This window comes from Fulmarus glacialis, unplaced genomic scaffold (genome assembly GCF_000690835.1).
Source record: "Fulmarus glacialis isolate BGI_N327 unplaced genomic scaffold, ASM69083v1 scaffold16466, whole genome shotgun sequence".
Lineage (NCBI taxonomy): Eukaryota > Metazoa > Chordata > Aves > Procellariiformes > Procellariidae > Fulmarus > Fulmarus glacialis.
The window spans coordinates 1-22,756 of NW_009220172.1; the positions used below are offsets into that span (position 1 = coordinate 1).

The following is a 22,756-nucleotide window of genomic DNA, read 5'->3' on the forward strand; positions in this document are numbered from 1 at the left end:
CAGCACTTGGTCTTGTTAAACCTCATACATTATGGTGAGGCAATAAAATTTATATGTAAAGAAATACTAAAACCAAGTGTAAAACTTATGTCTCATTAGTTTCAAGACCATAAAGCTAGTACCATATGCTCTTAAAAGAAAACAGCCTCCATTACATACAAGTCAAATTATCTTGAAGCATAAGTGCTTCGAAGGTTTTATATTTTCCACCACAATTACATACATACAATAACTACGCATGTAAGCAACCATATGAATGTATAAAAGTTTTCTGCCAGAAATACAAAACAAAAAACCAAACCAACAAACAAAAAAAATCACTCAAATATGAAGCTCCCACATTTACATTTGACTATTTACCTGCCAGCTGTATGGGAACACTGGGGAATTCACTTCATCTGTTGAGACACTAAAAATTAAGATGAGAGGCATCATGAAATTTACTGCTTTTTTGTGTACTTTAAAACCAAGTTACTTTAAAATATAAAAAAGTGAACACTACTAAAAAGCAGCTTCTCTGCAGCACTACAGTATTTTTTGGCTACCTGTATAAGGATGTCACAATGTGGCTAAAAAGTATGACCATTTGACTAAAATCTCAAATCATATTTCACTCTTCTTTACCATATTCTAACAATAGGTCTTCCACACTATAGTACTTTACTCAGATAAAGCTTTTTCTTAAGCATGTTGATCTTTAGAGATTACTAATGTTTTGTTTCTCAAAGCAACCAATGAAACATTTTGTTCAAAGCTGACAAAATACCTGTTCTTAAACCTTCAGAAGATTCATATGCTTCATTTCAATGTTAGATCTATACAGTAAAGTAGAAGCTTATACTGACAGGGAAGGGAAAAACGTTGCAAGATGGGACAGTGAAACTGCAAACACGCTGGAACATGGACTGCCTGAGATTATTGAAAGTTCTCAGGAAAATAAAAATGTTTAGATTTGGTGTCACTTCAAATTTTTCTTTCTAAATCTTTCTGTGAAATTCACTTCTATGATCTTACCAGCAACCATTTCATTCACATTCTGACAGCTGGCTTAGAAGCTGTGCAGTATACAAAAAGGCTAACAGCTGGGGATTGAATGCAAGAAGGACATAACACCATGAGCAATTATAATAAATCCTAAAAGCACTTAGCTTCTGCTACTTTGTATTCCTTTTCTTTCCTTTTTCTTTCTGTTTGCCTCAAACCAATAATGCTACTTTTTAAAGCTGTTAGGCATAGGAAATTTGTCTGAATTGTGTCCAATAGCTTGATAAGTTGAGAATTGCAGAAACTGCTGCAATAAATAGTTGAGTTTGCTGTTGATACATATGCATCTATTAACTATTACATGTTCTATAAGTGTAAATTCTTTAGGGATGTAACAGTCTTTCTACTCTCTTTGCATGTTCCTTATGCAGTGTGTGATTTGGGTTCCTATATATCAGTGCAATAAAACAACAAATAGCCTGCAACATCTACCTTATCTTGTGTGCACACCTCACACAAGCAGGTGGGGGGGTGGTTGGGGTTTTTTGGGGGGCAGTTTTTTGTTTGGTTTTGGGGGTTTTTTGTTTTGTTTTTAAGTCTCAGAACTGTTTCTGTTTCGTTAACAAAACAGGGAAAGGTAAATTTAACCTTTCCTGGATTACCTTATAATATGAAGGCCTAACATAGCTGTACACTACCATAGGTGACAAAGAACAGAAACTGTATGTTAAGTAACCAAGGACCAGAAAGTTCCAAATGCAAATGAATAATAGTTGCAGCATGGTTCATATAGCCACAGGACGTGTACGACTAGCTCTTTAAAACCACAGATACCAATGAGAGAGAAGATAGCCAAAATAGGATGCATCACATTGAAATATCTACCCTGTGTGCCTTTGTCTGTTCGAGTAAATGCTTTCCTGATGTGTACCTGAACTGTAGAGAGCTGTCACCACCCCCAGTGCTCTCTAGCAACACCAAAAGCAGTTATGGCTTTTGTCTGAGATTCAGAGCCAAACTAGGGTCTGGACACAAACAGATACAGATTCTTTTGAAGGTACAGATTTTAGAAAACTATGGGGCTCGCAAAAAAATCACAAAAGCCATCGTTCAAATCCTCATTAGGAGGCTGCCAGTAAGCTCTCCCTCTTTAGCTTAAGAATTAAAATAGATTATTTCTTGACCAAACTGAATAAAAGAACTGATCTAGGATTCCTTACGGAAGGGAGGGCTGAAAACTTGCTAAGTTCTCTCTCACCCATGTAGTCCGAAATGGGAAGCTGTGATTTCCCAATTTCCTAAAGACAAGGCTCTGGGTATTTTTGTTTGTTGTTGGTTTGTGGTTTGTGTTGGTTTTTTTTTTTTAATTCAAAGAAAGAGCAGAAGAGTACAGCTCCTGCAGACAATGGATTCCTGATTGACACATCCTCCACAAACAGTAAAGGTTTTGCAGGCTGAACTCCCAGCAACACTTTTCCAACAGCTCTTAAAAGTGCAAAAGGACTGCCAGGCAGGAAAATTTAAATGCCTAAGCATAGCTACAGTGCCCTTTTATGTAACACAGGATCTAGCACATCTGCACAGGACTGTTACCTACGGAAGATATGACCTTCTGGACTGGAACTGGATGTCTAAAACACCACTGAATGCTTATCTTTAGGCACCTGAATTGCTGCCATAATCAGACCCACAGATTAGTTTCTGGACTACATCAACTTTCCTACAGGCTCAAAAGAACAGATTTTTATTTTTTATCTGCAATAAAGATGCTCAAGAGCAGGTTATTTGGGTAGCTTCTATTTCATTTTGAGCTAAAACCGTTATGACAGAAGATGGCAGTAGCAACACAAAATAAATATAAAAATTAAATTAATAAAATATTGAAAGCTGTGACACATTTAAGTATATCAATACCATTTTTCAGATTCCATTGGCTGCTTTGGCCTGTTCCTTGTGCTTACTGAAACTGAATGATTAAGAAGCCTAGAAAGAAAAAAAACCAAACATTTATTCAACAGCTTTGTAGCTAAACCTTTTTCTTAGAATATATGTTACTTTCACTGCGTAACATTTCCTGTAAATAAAAAGTTTTGAACATTAAGGTGACATTTTCCATAAAATTAGAATATGTGTGTCCACATATGAAATCCAAGCCCAATCCTGCTTCCATCTAAATCAACAATATTGTTTCCAGCTCTTGAAATATTTCAAGTTCTGAATTTTAAGGAAGTAAAACTTGATCATTCAAACCAAAATGAAGTCTCCTCTTATTTTTCCTCCCTAAATACATACTATTTCAACTGATCTCACACCTGTGTAAAGTTATGCTGCCCTCAACACAGAAGGCCCCATTGTTCACTAAAATTAGAAGACAGAAGATAGTCAATCTAAAGCAGACAAGAAATGAGACACAGACTGAGCACAAGAAGTCAGTCAGTAGGAGCAGGTAAGAAGGTAGCTGAGTAAGAAACACTGCAAGTGCAAGGGAAACGCAGGGGAAAAAGGAGAGGTGGAAAATGGAGAAACACAGGCTAAGAACTAAATGAAAAGCCTAACGCAGAAATAAACCAACGGAAATTCCATTTTTTAAAATGGTAAACAGTCAAAAAAGCCTAAACTTACATAGATATTCAGAAATGTTTTTTCATCTGGAACAACACATACCAGATGTGTGCGCACACACAGGAAGAAGGTATGAGCTATTATGGATGTTTAAGGTGTGAAAAATAACAAAACTATCAGTAACATTTAAAATTAAATGTTTTCAAGTAAGTGTCATGTTGAACAGTAACTAGAATGAATAATTCTGAATTCTTGGAGGTAGTAATACTACACTTCGACACTGACTTCATGTGCAGAACTGTGATTAAAGTATATTTACACTGAGTTATATAGAGAACTAGAATGTATTAAGAATCAGAAAGAATTAGAAGAACACCAACTATTCAATGGAAGAAAGTAAAGCAGTAGGCACCTTTTTATATTTATTATCATTAAATAGGGCAGTACAACCATTAACATTAAATGATTGGTGATTTTCAGACTTCTCTGATTATTGTGGTAACTTTGAGCTCAGTAATCTCATTTGTACTTTAAATCTCTCACTGTGTGAATCTCAATTTAACGGGATTATGAGAAGTTAAGCCTGTAAACCAACACAGTCTGCAGCATTCACAGTCTGCAACATCTGCTCCCTATATTTTGTCTTCAGAAACTTAATTTTGAGGGCACATTCCAGAATTAAATTATACTATAGCCTGAAAAAAGTGTTAAAAAAAAAAAATTCAGAGAATAGGTTATCAGACCATAATATAAACATGCTATTTTAAAGTCATTAATTTTTAGAGAGAATTCCCATTTAAATTAGCCTTATGTCTTCAACTGAAAGCAATGAGAAATTCAGAGAGACTTTGTAGCAAGATGTGATCATTGCAATAGAATGAACTTTGGGGAAAAAAAAAAAAAAAAAAAAGAAATTTGAGTCAGCAACACTTACACCAAAACTGACATCATCAGTGTAAATTCAATGATAGCACGTAACACAGGCCGTTTCTTTTTTATAATTATTACATGAAATGTAAGGAAAAACTATTCAAGCTAACTCAAACATATATACACACACATTTTTCAACTATGCTGTTTCTATGAAACGTGTATACAATTAATGTATGAGTTTATTATAAACTAAGTTTATTATAAACAAAGTATATTTTTATACTTTGTAAAACAAAAACAAACATAAACAATCATTTTTGAAACTTCCTGTTTAAAACTGAAGAATATTGATGGGGAAGTAACAGCAAGTTCAGTATCTGTCAGGTTAGCAGTTACTAGTCCAGTAGGAGAAATCTGAATTTCCTGTGGAATAAGGAACTTGAAAGTTTTTAAAGAAAATGGTGAAGAAAATTAAACTGAATTTACTAAATTGCAGACTAAGGAATTCATGGCAAAATCATTTGTGCAGCCGGAAGTGGCGGGGAGGGAGGGGGAAGGGAAATCTCTGTAGCCGTGTTAAGAACTGTCTTCCAGGAAATACAATGCAAAGCAGAGTATGCAAAATCAAAGTACAAGTAGCTTATATTCAGAAGTCACGCTCTTTTAAGTGTGGTGTTAATGGTGCAAAGATTCCTGCAACTGTTGCCATTCATACTACACCTCATTATTTCCAAAACTTTTTTTTTTATTAGGCAGATCAATTGTGAGGCCAATTACTTACTGATGGTCATACTGAATCCCTAAGTAAGAACGTGCATAAGACACTTGTGTTAATATTGCAATTAATTTCCTACTTATGGTTCCTACTAACCACAAAAATTCTGTTGTTACAGATGTAGCATACAAACTATTACTTTGAAAGGGTTCTAAAACTCATACAAACTTTGAAATTACCCAACAGCACATACACAATGACATGTATTTATATATATTAAACTCAAAAAACAACACTGTGACTCATTTTTCTAGTTTTATATCATGCAAGCATAACACCTACTCCAAACTGCTGACTAGATGGGAAAGGCAATGGCAAGACCAATTGTGATATTGGAAAATATTTTCTAAAGTTTGAGAATTTAAAAAGTGGAATCTCTTCTCAGTCACTTATACCTTCATATTTTGAGCAAACATAACATCATGATTAAGGGACACAAATGAAGTGAACAATGGTAATGCCATTTTAAGGTTAGCTATCTTCAAGTTTAAACAAGAAAGCCCTACCTAGAATCTATAAAGTGTATGAAGACACTAGAAATCTTTTACAGTGAGAAAAAAGTGATGGATTTTAAACTCATTCAGGAGCAGTCTACTGTCTTCATATATGGCTCTGCTTTGTGATCGTAAGCTGTACTCTCAGGGGTTTAGACAGCTTTAGGAAGTCACTGCTGTCAGCTAAGAACCCATACTTAACTTTGATGTAAACTGAAACAGGCTCATTTGGTACTAATGAAGATTATTTAATCTAAGCTATTTTACTTTCTTTTGAAACAGGTCAGGAGTATCCAGAGTAAGTTACAGAGCTTCAGTTGATACGGTAACAAAGTCTGGAATCACTTGATTCATCATCTGCATGTCTGAGGATAGTCTACACAGCCCATTCCAGATTTCTTGTTACCTGTGAGGTTTGTGTATCTGCAAATGCTTCCCTCATGGCTGTCAAATGCAAAACAAATCGTCCCTGGTCGTGCTAATTTGAAAATGATCACTTTAAAACCAAGATATCTTAAATAAAAAAAAAACCAAAAAAACCCAAAACACTTTTGCCTGACGTTCTGTACTTGAGGTACTATATATTAAAAAAGAAGAAACTGAAGAGAAAGCACGCCGAAGGTACAGAAAACTATGTTTCTAGGTTTGGATTCATTTAAATATTCTTTGGAGAGTTGCCTAATTAAATATTTTCCTTAAGTAGTACTTCATCTTAAAAAAAGAATAAACACATTGCAGTCTATTTTTGATAACAAAATATCTTAGGCTAATTTATCCAATCCCTTTACTCTGTTTTTGTTCAAGAAATAGCCAAAACTCTTTCATCCACATTTTAACTTTGGAAATCTGAAGCTCTACAAACACTTTATACCTTGATGCACGTCCTGCCGCCCTTGTCCTCTGGAAGAGTTTTTCACTGAATGAAGTTCTATAGCTTAATGGCCTTCGTCTGTATTCATATTTCATGTACACCAAAGCCAAAGACGGAAGAAGGAAGCAGGATAGGTTGGTGGGAGAGGACAGGGAAGTCATTAGCATAGCAAGCAAAAAGAAAAGAGACTGCATAATATTTAAAAAAACCCCACACTGAACGAACAGAAATATGATTAGTAAGAAATTATTTCGTGATGCTCACTTTTCTGAGGATTCTGTTTACTCAGATTGAACATATTTTCCACAAATAAACACAGAAGTATCTTCAATAAACTTCTAAATATTATTCTTATTGCTTTTTACGACAAGAAATTATAAATTCACAAAACTACGGATTCAAAATCTGGGCTAAATTTTGTACCAGAGGTGATTTTGCCCTCATGTACTTAAAGATACATAAGCAAGCTTTAAAATTTAAATGCTAAACTAAGAAGTAAAACTTAACAACTAATAAGATTGCATATGTCTGAACAATTCAAGAACCATTAGCAAGATTGCTGCATTAAGATACAACAACATATGACAAGTAAAATTTAAGCTGCAGTACTTCAGAAGAGGAGTGGCTTGGGATTTCAAATGAATAGATAACCAGGAAATATTAAAACTAATCAAACAAGACCCACATGCAATACAAATAACCGTCATATAAAAACCTAATATTAGAAAAACACACTTATTCTCTCTTTATTAATAAATTAATACAAGAAAATTTAGCATTCTTAGTCTTTTTTGCAATACTTTTGGTAATAAGAATGTATTAGCATTAAGATTTCATTCTTATTTTTCCCTTCCCAATGTGAACATCAATTCTTAAACACACTGCATGGAGTTGTAAGTAAAACCTATTTTACCTCCTCCCCCCCCTCCCCCCCCCCCCCCCCGCCACTGCTATTACATTCAACTAATATAAAACGCTGGTGAATTTTTAAAGCTCTGCAATTCATAGTATCAGGATATCAATTTCTCTAAGGGCTTCACATGTATTTCAACTATCTTAAAAGAAAAACAGGTGTGCAGAATCTCATCATTACACAGAAATTCAAAAAGAAACAAAAATAGTATTTAAGCTGGTATGAAGTTAAATCCACTATTGTGGGATAATGAACGACTACTGAACTATTTTAGTTAATGAACTACTATTAACTACAGCTTTTACGTTTCAGGAAAGAGCTTACGCTCGCCAAAGTACCTCACTGGTTATTTGCCTGCTTGGTAAAGAAACCAGAGAGAACACGATTCCTACACTAGCCTGATGCAACTCCAGGTATTCCTTCCTGCTCTTCCTTCTACAGAGTTATCTTGTTCTATTACATTCCTTTAATCTGCTTGTCCTACAGCTCCTTTTCAAGAATCATTCTGTTGTGATGCCCAACATGAAGTGGAGAAAGTCAGGCAGTTGATCAGGATGAACTTACACTGTTCCAGTTATTTATTTTTATATATATTTATAATATATACATGCTCTGTCATTTGACAGTATAGTGTTTGAACAAGTTTCCTCTTCGGTCTATAGGAAACTTATATCTCGCATCAGACTGAATGGAAGAAGTACCACCTAAATTACTTCATATTTGAATAAAAATAACCAGTCACAAACAAACTGTATGCAGGTTCCGTAACTCATACAAACTAATAAAAAGTCATTTTAACATGTTACCAATAATCTACTTATATGAGCATTAACCATGCCTACTTAAGTATACTGCTTTGGAAAAAAGTATAAAAAAAGTTAACATACATCAAACCAGGAAATCAAGAGACTTTCACATTCATCTCTTCCTCTCCATAGGAGGTATATCACTGCTTCTCTAGACAGCAATTTTATGAAGAGAAACGCAGGACAGGTATCTTGAACTAACTGTTTAACAGCTGGACAAAACTGTTTTCAAAATGATAAGGTGTCAAGAGCTTTTGGGTAAGGCAGGTTAAACAATAAACTAATTGTAACACAAGTTATCTTAACTAATACTGTAGTACCTGTGTTTTTGTTCTTGCTGCAGTAACTGAGCTGCTATCTTTCTCAAGTCAGTAACTTCTTTGAGTTCATCATCATCTTCAGCCAGTAGCTGTTCTACAAAACTGTTTTCAAAATGATAAGGTGTCAAGAGCTTTTGGGTAAGGCAGGTTAAACAATAAACTAATTGTAACACAAGTTATCTTAACTAATACTGTAGTACCTGTGTTTTTGTTCTTGCTGCAGTAACTGAGCTGCTATCTTTCTCAAGTCAGTAACTTCTTTGAGTTCATCATCATCTTCAGCCAGTAGCTGTTCTTTCTGAAGTCTGAAAAATTAAACATTAGTGACTTGCCTGACTTCAGTAAAGCAAGACACAGAAGCAGCTACATTATTGGAAATAACTAAGAAGCGCTTCCTATAAGCTTATTTTCTGTCTAAGAAGGAGCACTCTGTGTTCAGTATGAGATTTCTTTCCTCCATATGCAAGGAGCTTAAAACAAAACCACCCTCACCCTCCACTGTCAGTAAAACCTTCCCAAAAAGGATCAAGAAGATTTACCTTTTTTCATCTCCCCAGTCCTCATTCTGTTCTATTTTCTGGGATTTCTCAGGATGTTTTCCCCGTTCCTTACACAGAATGAAAAATAAACTTAGACTCGGAATTCAAAAAAAAGCAAGCCTGTTGAACAGTTTTTTGTTTTGTCAAGCTATGCTACCTTGATATAAGACAGCAATGGTCCAATCTGTACATCTCCTTGCTCAGGAACAGCTCCCTCTTCTGCATTCGGATCAATGTAATCATACACCTCCTGGTCTAGTGAGGATTGATGAAGAATGAAAAAGATGATATTAAACAGTTCTCTCAACTAAATGTTATTCCTGAGAGAGATAAGTACTTATTAAAAACATCAGAAAAATGTCAGATAAAGATAAAACAATGAAATCATGTCTCCTTGAGCTGGAAATAATCTTTTTTCTTTCTTTTTTGCCTTGACTCTTTGTGATTACTACATTGTTTTCTGAAACGATGAAAATAAAATGCCAACATGTGATCATATCATTTTGTGCAATTTTTCTTATATTAGATTACCTAAGCAGAAGTATTTCTGTTACCTAAAATGACAGATGCACAACAGATATTACCTTTCTGTGGATCGAGTTTACTTCCCATTACATGATTGTCATTCCTTAATGTCTGTTCCCTTGTTGATTCTGATACCTGGGAGTGAAGGCTGATTGTATCATCATCAGATGGCTGCAAAGACAGACATATTTAATACAGAACTTACTATAAATTACATTATTATATGATTTGCTAAGAACTCACAAATCATAGTGCAACTGACCCTATCATGAGGGATGGCTCCCAGGACAGTAAAAGTAACATCAAGTCAGGTGGGGTTTTTTTGGGGGGGTCGGAAGGGGGTTTAAGAGAATCATAGTTTAGGGAGTGACAGACAACTCTTCAGTATATAATATAATACTGAAATACAGTATTTTGTTCAAAGAGGTCCAGTCCAGCCCCGGTCAGCGGACTAAGAAAACTGTACTTAGGTACTTTCTTATCTAAAGCCTCCCACTACTTTGACCGTTGTTAGACCACTGGAAAAAAAAAAAAGAAAAAAAAAATCACAGCTTTACTTCTAGTCATTTGGAATTTTCTTAAAAAACCCAGCTAGTAGTACTCCTTGTCCTACAGTTTTCCCACTAACAATCACTCTGCATTTGTAATAATTCTCTTTAAGTTTCAAAAATCTTTTGTTCCACACTATTCAGCTTTGACATCATTTATTAATTACAGGTCCTTAATCTAGATTTCTACAAATACACAGATAACTTAGGTATTTTTGTTCATCACTAAGTCTAGCAGATCATCCAGCAGTTTATTAAAATTTAAACAACAATGAGGATTACTAACATATACAACACAAGTTTACTCCAAATAAACTTTCATTTTCTTAAGTACATTCATTTCATTAATAACAAAAGAAAGTTTCAAATAAATTTTGTCCTTTGTGTAGAAAATGATTATGCACTTCACACAAGGATCCAAAAAATTCCTTAGGTCAGAATTCAGTTTTAAAATGTATGAAATTTGGATTGGAATGAGCCTTAACCAGAAAAGTCAAAGCAATATGTAAATAATTTGTGTCTGATACTGGCAATCTAATGGTTTAAACTCAACTGTACAGATATTAGAAGAATGTTAAATGCAACTTAGTTAAATATTTCTCAAATGATACAAAATACAAAGGAAAAAAAAGAAAAACCAGAAATTACACAAATTCAACAGAGAAAAATACTCACTTCTGTTGTGGACAACCTTTTATCCCCATTATCACTTCCAATGCCAGAGTCTGGTCCATGATTTTTATTGGGATAAAAGTCCTCCATGCTACATTAAGAAAAACAACACACAAAAAAACCACACAGGAATAAAAGAAACAGTAGTTTCAGTTTTCTAAAAGGAAATAAACATCCTTTTAACAATATGTTCTCTATACTCATCTACAGTTGCTGATACAGAATTTTTGCACAATGCCCCATGTGCAGAGAACAAATTCTTAATCTCCTGTAAGAGTTGTTCAAGAAAAAAAGTATCAAAGCAAAGTTAAAGGGGAAATGATCAATTACGGTAGTCTCTCTGTATCTATGCAATTTTAGAATTGTTCTATTTCATTCAACAATACTGTCTTAAGAAGAGAAGGCTCCCTCTGAAAAACCGCAATTCCTTGAACTCTATTGGCAGACATGGTTTTCTACTAATAGCAAATATACATTCCCTAATAGACTGTCATATTAAAATGGTTTAACTCTGCCTGAATATCTATGAAATATTTCCTCCAAATTTATGCCTTTTGAAGACATAAAATTGGCAGCATCAGCAGGATGTGTTTTCCAGCTGTGCACTGGAGCTTGGTTTACAACGTAAGTACCATGGTTTAACCTGGCAGGCAGCCAAATACCACGCAGCCGCTCGCTCACTCCCCCTGCCCCCCCAATGGGACAGGGAGAGAATCGGAAGGGTAAGAGTGAGAAAAAACTTGTGGGTTGAGATAAAGACAGTTTTATAGAACAGAAAAGGGAAAATAATAACAATAATAATAATAATGATAGAATATACAAAATGAGTGATGCACAATGCAATTGCTCACCACCCACGCTGACCGATAATCAAGTAGCGATCGCTACTTCCTGGAACATGCCTACCATTCATATACTGAGCGTGACATCACATGGTATGGAATACCCTGTTGGCCAGCTGGGCCAGCTGTCCTGGCTATGCTCCCTCCCAACACTTGTTTTGTTTTGTCTTTTTTTAAACTGAATGTCCTTGACTAGCAGGGTACTTAGCAACAACTAAAAACATCAGTGTGTTATCAACATTCTTCTCATACTAAATCCAAAATACAGCACTAGGAAGAAATTTAACTCTATCCCAGCCGAAACCAGGGCAGTAACATTATCTGGAAAGTTTAATTAAACAAGTTCTCACTTCTACAAATATGATGTACAGTGGTAATACGCATGACCTTGTTCCTTTGCAATACATTTTAGTTCTAGGCCTTAATTCTGTGGAAGCTTTTGGGGAGCAGTTGTGGACCACAGTTTTTAGAAGCATTTAGAAGCGATCTACAGACACTGTGGACTAATTCCCTATGGCACAGTTGCCCGAGACCAAGACCATGGACTGAATCTGATGGTTCAGATGGTTCTGTGTAAGCTTTATTCTTAACTTTCATCCTTCCTTCAGCCTTGAACACAGAGATGCACAAGTTGCACTTGACATTTTAAGAAAATCGGCAAAAAAAAGAGTATTGTTCCATATAGTTTCCAATGGTAAGCCAACTAAAGACAGAAAATACAAAAGCATTCCCATTTAATTTCTCAAGAGGTACTCAGTACAAAAGTCCAACAAAATATTCTGCACTTTTTGACCTCGACTAATCTAATAAAAAATTCCATGCTATTTCACTGTCTTTTAAGTTAGCTTCCCTTAATATATATGTGGAAGGCAGACTTTCCATCCAACAGACTAACTCTGTATTCAGGACATTTATAGGAACTTCTCATGTACTGTTTTGACATATCTGTTTGGGAAATAAATAGCTGAGTTTTCCAATAAATGAATTTAAAATACTACTTTGTTCTGATTTCCAGATCTTTAGCAAGTACAATGAAAATTTTTCATAACAACTCAGATGAGCCAATTAAGCTTCCAGTAACACAACCTTAGAAAATAAATACTATGACTCCTAAATACAGAACAATTAAAGTATTGAAATTACAGCTATTATCTGTAATAAATATATCACTTCATAGCAAATGCTAAAGTAAAATAAAACAAAAACCCCACCACTCACCTGTCTGTGAGTGGCTGGGAGGGTATTCGTTTACCTAATGATGGAAGATCCAAAGAATCTGGTTTTTTGTCTATTCTGAGGCATGCCTGAATGCTGAGGAATTTAAATATATGTACTTTACCCTTTAAACATATCTGTTGGGAAACAAACGAACAAAAAAAAAATCTTAATTACATAGCATGTCTTTTGAAAATGCACCCCAACAAATAATTTCTACACTGAGTTTGTACCCACAACTTCACACTAGGAGAAATACAGCTAAAAAAAATGAAAACCTGATTGATATAACTTAGAACAGCTTCCTCTTTCTTAAGATCCTAGTGCAAATTTCTGAACTAGAATGCTTTAATACTAACCTGTGCTGGTGGTATCTGCATTGGATTGTTATCCAAAACTATAACTTGTAAGTGACGTAACTTTCCGTAACAAATTGGAATTTCTGTAATTTTATTACAAGAAAAATCCAGCTTTACCAAGGGAAGGTCTCCCAATTCTGCATTGGGGGAAACAAAAAAAAAAAAAAAATCACATATCTTCTTAACACTTTACCTAATTTACCTACATCAAAGAAATGAAGACTAGCAGCTTACCATCTGGCAACACATGGAGATTATTTCTTCTTATGTTTAATTCTCTAAGTGACTGCAGTTTTCCTATCTGCTGGGGAAGAACCTGAAGTTCATTGCAGCTAATATCCTAAGAAAGATATAATTAATAAATTAACTGAACATCTTAAATGAAATTAAACAAAAGAAAACTGCTATCAAAACTACTATAAAGCATACTATACAAAAAAGAAATCCTATCTTTTTTTTCTTCCCCCACAAATTATGAAGTACCATAACAGATCTTGCTGTTTCTTCAATATTTAGTGATTCATGTTTCAGAAACTCAATTCAAAAAGTTTAACCAATGAATGATGAAAGACCAGTTTTCAGGTTAGAACTGTAGCCTAGGAATCAGGAGTTCCTGCTGTAGTTCCCACATCAGTTAAAAACTTCCTGTGCTACTGCTGGCAAATGATTTGCATTCTGCTCCTTTTATAAAAATTTTTCTTCCTTAAAAAACCTTGAACTAATCCGTGCAACTAAAAATTTACGAAGAGCAATAGCAGGCTCACCAACATTTTGGATACAAGCACTGGAGGGTGACACCAAGTGAACACAGACTACACTACAGCTATTTCTGCCACTAATTTTAACATTTATCTATGTAGTCCAGACTGAGTCAACAATCACATTGATAGGACCGTTTCTAACCTTTTTTTATTACCAATTCAATAAAATTGACTTCAGAGACTAGTTTCCCAGACTAGATAACAATGATGGATATTTATCTATCTAATGAAAAACTGGGAGCTGATTTCAAAGGCATGCTGAGTCAGTAACCAGAAGCCAGGCCTTAACCAGACAAATCCAGCCTCCTTCTCCACTACACACTTCCAGAGCTTCAGCTTAGGCACTGCTCATCTACTTTTGGCAACCATGATGTCTGCACATGGCTGGATGTCTCCGAATGTACAGGCTGCTTAGAATCAACTGTTGTGTCTCTATCGCAAGTTCTTCTCTGTCCACATCACCAAATTTAAGATGGGATTCCCTTCCTAAAAGCATCTTTCTAGTGTGTGGCTTAGTTGTCAACTTTTTTTTTTTTAATGTATATATATTACTTATGTTCTAAACAGGTATAACACAGGTACTGGAATGAAACTGTCTAGTATGGCCTTAATCTGTGTTATCAAGCACACATTCTAGGTTTGACAATTTTGAAAAATAAGCCAAAAATACCACAACTGCAATTCTGAAAAACATCCACCTCCTGTAAACAAGAGCAGTGATCCCACCTTGAAATCCTACGACTTGAAGTGAGCATAAAGAATTTCTCACCAAAGAGTAGAGGGAAAAGCCACTAGAAAAGCCTCACAAACATTCACAGTATCTCATATTACTTATAAATTAAAAGAGAATGTTGATTTATAGCTCAGAAACTAGGTCATGTTAAAAGAAATCTCCAGGGCATCTGGAGATCCACATCTACTGTGGAAACAGGATAAAGATTGCTTGCAATGACCAAAGAAATCATACATACTGGGGAAAGAAAAAAAAAAAAAAAAAAAAAAATCAGACCTAGTCCAAGTGCTAGGTTGGTGAATAATTGTGCATAGTTCCCCAAAACACATGAGCTTAACACGGAGTAATGATCAGAAAAGCCCAGAATATTAAATACAGAGAAAGTAATGGATGACAAAGCACAAAACTTTAGTATGCCATAGGATAAAATCACATTGCATAGACGCATAAACTGTGAATATCACACATCATTCTACTCACCCCAGTCAAAATAAAGGAATAGCAGAAATGGGGAAAGAAGGAAAAAAAAAACCACCACACAACAGAACAAGACAACAATGATTGAATGGCATAACTTGTATAAGAATACAGAGTAAATAAAGATGAACTCTTCAGCTGGAAAGAAGATTCCTGATAACATATAAGAAAAATAAATAGAATTATGATTACTGTGAGGAAGATAAACAGAAAAATTCACCATTTTTAACAACATACAAGCAAGGGACTCAAATGAAATAATCTGACAAGCAATTTTACTTATGAACTCATTAAGCGTTAGTTAACCCAACATACTGATTTATGTTTAACCCCATTTTTTAAACTCTACAATATATCACACCTCTAATTTGAGCTCAAACACTAAGAAAAAGCAGTAACTGAATTTATATTTTTTAGTTCTACGTTTAAAAAATTATTAATTTATAGTTTTCTTTAACTATAAATAAATTGCTTATAGCTTAAGTTTACTTAGTAAAATGGTTCACAATTGTACTTACCAACTCCATTAGATCTCTCAACTTTCCAATTTCTTCTGGAATGGAGACCAGCTTATTATTACTGACAACCAGAACTTTAAGTGGAAGATCAAACAGGTATTTTGGCAACGTTGATAAAAGATTTCGACTTGAAAGAAAGAAAAATGAAAAAGCAAGGCTAGATTATAATCTTCTTTTTAAGCCTGACGGGGAGTCTGAGATGTACATTGTACAATTTTTCTCCTATTCCAGAAGATATTCTCCACCTACTACAATTTCATCTAAATTTAAGCTATAATCTCCGTCATGAATTCCTTACCAGAAAAAGCTTCTCTCAGATATGTGAATGTCAGGTCCCCATCTCGCTTGATGAAATGAGTATGTACTATAACTGAATCTAACACTAAAATATACAGAGAAATCTGTTAAAAGAAATATGTTTGATGTTTGCTTTTATTCTGCTTTCTGATACCTTCAGAAGGACCACCTGATCTGACAGTCTACCAATAAAAAGTTAATGTAGTTAATGTTCTCAGCAAACCAGAACTTTATACAAGGCCATTGCTTCTCACGTCATGTGGTCATGTTACTCCTGAGCCATCACAAAAAGCCCTTAACATCTATTTATTACTTTGCTGAGCAATAGTCTGGAAGGCAAGTTTTAATTAAAATTTATTTCTTTTGCATATATAATTTTCCAACTGCATGCACGTCTGCTTTGTACACAAGAAATACTGTAACTAACAATTTGATTTAAATCCATATTGAAAAACTACCAACTGCAAACTGCCACTGCCAGAAATACATAGAATTTTTCTAATAAGGTACTTGTACATTTAAAAAAGCCATTGTAAAACCAGCTTGTTCAGATGTGGTATGAAAGCAGTTCTTTTCATACATAAAAGTAAACAAAATTCATTAATTACTGTTGCTTTAAGTACAACTGTGTAGAGGCCAAAAGTTCTATTAAAAAAAAACCTAACAAAACAAACCACCTTTTAAGTGTTGACATTTGTGTTCACACTTTAATAAGAAAAACCCATAAGTTTTACTGTTTAATTTATATGTATCAGAGCACTGTTTTCATATTTAAACCAAAGCTTTTTACATTATTTTTCTCCATGATTACAGCTTATAGGGCTGCAAAACCAACAAAAATAAATTTATTTCCTTGCAACATTTCAGCTTCAAAGAAGTACTGCAATTTTAACACCATAAAAGAAAAGTAAACTTCTTTAATCAGTATCTTTATAAAAAGTAATGTATTTATTCTGTTAATTTTAAGTGAACAATACAAGTAAGTTTTGGATGTAGGTATGCAGTAAGTCTTTTTTTATGTTGTAGTTCAGGCAGATATGACAGGCTTTTTTGGTTGGAGAGCATGAGAAACAAAAATACAATGTGCAAGTAAACTTTTTTTAATTGAGTATAAAAATGTGGCAATGAAACACTCATTCTCTGTGTCACTTAAATAAATTTCCTCTGGTGGTATTTGTGTTTTTTTGTTCGTTTCTTTAAAAGAGCTGCCTACTTTACTATGAATTGCACAATACATTTCTTCAGTCATCTGAATCCAAAATTGGAATTTGAGATCATGTGGTTTCCTTCTGTAACAAAATATTGAAACTAGTAAGCCAGGATTTTAGCCTGTTCTTCAACTACTGTAGTCCACATGTTCATGCATTGTGAAAACAGTCCTCAGACATTAGCACAAAAATGAAGACAAAGCACAGTAAGGCAAATGATGATTAGAAAAGTCGACTCTTGAAAGAACATGCAACACCCAGTTAGAACTACACGCTACTTTATTTCTGTGTAAGGAATTATATTCAGCACCTCAATCACCATCAAAAGAGAAATGGGCTGTTGCTGCTCTGTGAAGAAAGTTAGGTCAAATTTCTTTCAGAAAATTACTCTTAAATTATCACTGTAAGTACTGGTATTTGCAGATTTCGAGACAGTTGGTTTTGGTTTTGTTGGTTTTTTTGTTTGGGGAGTGGGGGGGGTAGGGTTGTTGGGGTTGGTTCACCACCACCACTTTTTTCTTTTCCAAGGATCAATTCACAGATTTTTTTCAAAATAAATTCTGGAACCAAATCTCACATGTTAAATAGCTCCTAGCTGAGAAGACTGTTTTGGACTTTATGTAGTCAATATAAGAAACAAGGAATATTATGGAAAACAGGGTCTCAGCTCTTTATGGGAGGGTTCTTCTAGATTCCCTCTCCTTCCAGAGCTCATATTAATCTTCTCTTCTTCTGAGAAGACCCAACCGTATGTTTTCCAAGTTTAAGAACAGCAATACAGCAATGCATGTAAATAATGTGCAAAATGAGTAGGGCCTTCTGAACAAAGTAATGTACCCTCTTGAGAGCAGCAGAGTTTTACGTGTGTAGTTTCTAAACATTGTCTGTCTGCGTAACATTAAAAACAAAGTAAACTTTGTAAACTCTCCTTATCCTCAGCTACCCTAGTTTACTGACTGAAGTTTCATAATGCAATTAATTCTTTCCCACAAAGGAAGCAACAACTGCTGGCCCTAATACACCAAGGATAAGGCAAACAAACAACAGAATAATTTTATCTATCTGGGCAAAAATGAGGGCACAAGGGCACTCAATGACCTGATGAAGTAGAATGCCACCTCTCCAATGAGGTAAGTTATATAAAGACCAAAAATAACAAGCATTACTCACCTAATGTTAAGGTAGGTAAGCATTTGCAGGTTTTTAATAGATTCTGGAATGGATTTGATGCAGTTGTGATACAAATTTAAAGTTTCCAGTGGTGCAAACAGCCAGACATCAGAAGGAATTTCAGTAAATCTGTTCTTTGAAAGATCTAGAAGCAAAAAAAAAAAAAAACACCAAATATCCTTTTTAGTAAAAAGTTTCCCTGCAGTAAGAGGAGATAGAAGTACCCACTGTTATTCTTGTCATGCTTCTAAAAATTAAGGTGTTGCAAGAAGTGTAAAATAATTCAGTTTTACCAGATGCTACTGCATATAATTAATACACTAAAAAGACTTAAAATACTAAAAGATTATTGTTTGATATGCAACTATAACAGAAAATAGAAAAGTGACAGGAATTCAAAAATATATTACCCACTACATAATTAAGAACATTTAAAATGCAACTGAATATCAATTATGATTGTCCCTCCTCTATCAGTCTTTTTTCTGTGCAACTGTTGGGTTTTTTCCCTCCACTTCTAGGCACAACAGTAAGTCAAGGTACAAAACCATAAACATTACTTTTCCTGTTTGACAGCTACATTAGAATCTAATTTCATTGCACAAATATCTGCAATGCTAAAATCAAGTTTGCAAAAAAACTTACTTATTTTGCTAAAGAACTACAAATCTCATCTAAAAATATTCTTTATTGCAAGCACAGTAACTGAGACATTCTCCAGTTACACATCTACAACTTAGCTAAAAAGAGAATAAAGTCAAAGACCAATGCCAAATGTATTTAGCTATAAAAATAAGGATGCAATTTAGTCTGGCCTAAGAGTAGAAAGAGGAGATATCTTTGACAATGGAAACATAATACTTGAAGTAGAGTTATTCTGACAATGTATGACTGCATTATGCAGATCTGCATGCACAAGATATGAAAAAGCAGCACACTACAAAAATGCATATCATCTCTGACTATATGAAATCTTAAAAAAGAAAGAAAATTCAAGTTGGATGTGACCCAAGAATCCTGGAAATTACCAGTTAATTACCAAAACCTGTGTCATAGAAAGTCCATGAAACTTCCTTGGAAGAAAGAGGTATTTACTTGAAAATGACTGTCTACTTTTTTGAAAGTAATTCTGGTTCCCAACCCAAGATATTTCAAAAGCATGTGGTTTCTCAGAAATGCTGAACAAACTCTTTTAACAAAGAAGCAATACAGATTCCTTGCTATTTCAGGCTTTAGTTCTCAGTTTTTAGCACTTGCATGAAATAACTGTTTCTGCTCAGCTCCTACCACATCATCATTGGAACAAACAGTTTTTTCTCCACTAGACTGAAAAAGCAGACTAGAAAATGGCTCAAAGTCACCGTCAGGCTCAAAGAAGAGAGCTCAACAGCCTGAAGTATAACTGGCAAAGCAGCTATGAGCAGCATTTCTCGGGGCCAACACTGGAATCAATACCGTTTAGTATCTTCATCAATAACCTGGAAAACAGGACAGAATGTGCCCTCAGGAAGTACACGGACAACACCAAGTTGGAGGGAGTGAAGAGGCAGCTCACATGCTGGAAGGATGGGATGCAGCCAAAGTGACCTCGATTGGCAGATGCCCCATCCAGTTTAATAAAGGCAAGTGCAAAGACTCGCACCTGTGGCAGAGTAACTCCTCATACTAGTGTGGGCTGGAGGATAAAAGGGTAGAAGATAGCTTTGCAGAGAAGAAAACATGATGCTGCTACACAACCTGGATGAATCCAAGTCATCAGTGTGCCTAGCAGTGGGAAAGGCCATCCACACAGTGTGCTGCAGATGCCCATCAAATAAAATGGACTGGTACAATGAAACATCACCTTCCAGTGGCATTATTTTTGGAAGTAGCCTCAACTTTGCTTCCCGAAGTCTAGAATATGTGAAATTTGTGAGCTAACTGGCTGTCACGCCATCATTCCATCTTTTCTAAGAAACATTCTCAAGCTAAAGTATCACAAAGCCTTCCTTTAGATCAGGACATCCACTGCTGACACTGAATTCTGCAAACTTTAGCTGCAAGAGGCAGAAAGGGAAAGATTTATGTTGCAGGACTGGCATTCTCAATGAAGTGAATGAAAAATGGAATAAAGTTAACTAAAACTAAAAATCCCAAATACAATTAAAAAGCTTATTAAAGAAAAAATTAGCATAGCTTGAGAAAGTTTTCACAATGAGGTTTGTTTTCTGTTTACCACATCAATCTGCAAAACATTATAGAAAAATAGCAGCTTTCACGTGAAAGAATTTTTTACAAAACCCTTTTCAGGTTAAACAAAGGCGCTCTCATTCTAATATTCAGCAGAGGGGGATAACTGTGTGCAGAAAAGATGCACACAGTTATTGCCAGCACAGTTCTACAACCTCTACCATGTGACGAACAGACAGTCTTTGATACAATCCCATTCTGAAGAAATCAGCTCTAAGGCTCTTCCTGATTTTGTTTTATCAACAGCTGAAAAGATAACTGAAGGCTAGTACAAAGATCTCGGCCACAAAACACAAGTGACAGAATCCCTCCCTACTGCCACTGATCCAAAGAGCAATACTGTAGGTTATATCCGAACTAGAAGATTCAAGAGCACCATGAAAATTCTGCTGCTGTATGTGCATCCAGCCATACCCCAACCACATGTCTTGGAAAGACACAGGTTAAAAAACAGCTTTGCCGTTTCTTCTGCAGAAATAAAGCCCAGAGGTGGGCCAGACAACAACTATAGTGTGCACCAACTCTCTGCTCTGGACAACAAGTGGACCAGGACTGTAGTACTCAACAGGCAATATAAAACCAGCTGTGGTTTCTAGCCTGCCCTGACAAAAATCACATTAGCACAGCCTGGTTGAAGTCCCTTAATGTACCCTCATACAAAAACCATACAATTTCACATTAGAAGAAAATACACAAATATTGTGAAATTGGTATATATTACTGTTGATAACACTTCCCTGAAAACAAGGCCTTAGGACACTGTGGGGCAAGGATTCCACTTTTCCATTATGAAAGCCAGAGGTCCCATTAAAATAGGAAGTGATACCCACTATCTGTCAATAATAAAATAAAAAAGGTAAAAAAAGAGTTGGAAGATAGTATGACTTCTCTTCCAAGCAATTTTTCATTCACGCATTTCAAAACAGTATTAGAATAGTCCCAGGGGTTCAGATCTTTCTACACAGAAAGATTCAACTGTATACAGTTTTCCACAACATTTATATATCAAATGTACTTACAGCTTTTTAAAAACAAGTAATGCTATTCTTTAGCCAAACTGAAACTCCAGAAATGTTTTCACAACAAGCAAAGTTTATAAGATGAGTTCATCTATTATGCTAAATAAAATGTAGATGTGAAGCTTATGCAATTTAGGTACTTTTTGAAGACTAATAACCCAATATATGATTGAGAAAATATTGTAAGAAAAAAGGAAGAAACTTCTGGAAGTGTTCCTCTATAAACAAGATAGACTTCATCTCAATCACAATGGAAGCACGTTGTTTGCACTTAAAATGAGAATGGTTTCGTAAGGGTTAATAGACTGAAGAAGCAAGAAAAGCTGCTAAACGCAGAACCACAGATGATTTAAAATGACAACTCCTCTAAAAGTGAGATTATAGGAATTCTTTGCTTAACCAGTTTAGACTGGAAAACTCTAAACTGGGAGTGTTATGTGAAGACTAAATAAAAGACGCTATCCATGACTGCTCATGAATCACTGGGTATTTCAATTCACTATCTCTGCAGAAACAATAAAAGTAAGAAGTACACTATTACTAAGGTTAAATTTAAAAGAGGAACTACAAAAATATGAAGAAGTTGGTTGCAGCTTAGTTTCTTTTTAACAAAAAGTGTAAAGTCTTCACAGACTGTAAGACAACGATTAAAAGACAATATATTGAAAGTTCAGAAGGAAAGAATTTTAGGAAATCGGTCAGAGTTTGGAGGGGAAGCTATTAGAAGTAAGAATGTATTTTGTATAAATTTAAGCCATGATCAAAAGGAAAACCAAAAAGCTCAAGCTGTCAGGTTACAGCTTGCAGTGCGCAGTAAGGTAGTCAAATAGTATTAACATCATGTTTGCCTTGGTTTTGAGCTTTTCCCTAAGCATTCATTACTGCTTACTATCAGAGGCATGCTGCTAGAACAGACTGGCCTTTTATTTGATCCAGTACAATCATTTTTATATTGACACTTTGCATGCACTACATGTTGAATCTGAAATACAAGGCTTAGTTGGGAAATTTACACTTGAACCTCATCTTGATGTTATAACACTTTT

At 35.0% G+C, this 22,756-nt stretch overlaps 1 protein-coding gene across 1 annotated transcript in view; it reads right to left on the minus strand.

The window, feature by feature from the left end:
• Positions 1-360: 360 nt before the first annotated feature.
• The window catches only part of LOC104069943 (leucine-rich repeat and calponin homology domain-containing protein 2-like), a gene marked incomplete at its 3' end in the record, with an annotated part of 35,554 nt that continues 13,158 nt past the window's right edge, over positions 361-22,756 (minus strand). The window contains exons 2-13 of the mRNA XM_009580675.1: positions 18,463-18,607; positions 15,788-15,914; positions 13,533-13,638; positions 13,299-13,435; positions 12,943-13,076; positions 10,886-10,973; positions 9,722-9,833; positions 9,295-9,392; positions 9,138-9,205; positions 8,799-8,903; positions 2,899-2,967; positions 361-409 (exon numbers count right to left, since the gene is read on the minus strand). Coding sequence (XP_009578970.1) covers positions 361-409; positions 2,899-2,967; positions 8,799-8,903; positions 9,138-9,205; positions 9,295-9,392; positions 9,722-9,833; positions 10,886-10,973; positions 12,943-13,076; positions 13,299-13,435; positions 13,533-13,638; positions 15,788-15,914; positions 18,463-18,607 — 1,238 coding nt within the window. The remainder of the gene's footprint in view (positions 410-2,898; positions 2,968-8,798; positions 8,904-9,137; positions 9,206-9,294; positions 9,393-9,721; positions 9,834-10,885; positions 10,974-12,942; positions 13,077-13,298; positions 13,436-13,532; positions 13,639-15,787; positions 15,915-18,462; positions 18,608-22,756) is intronic.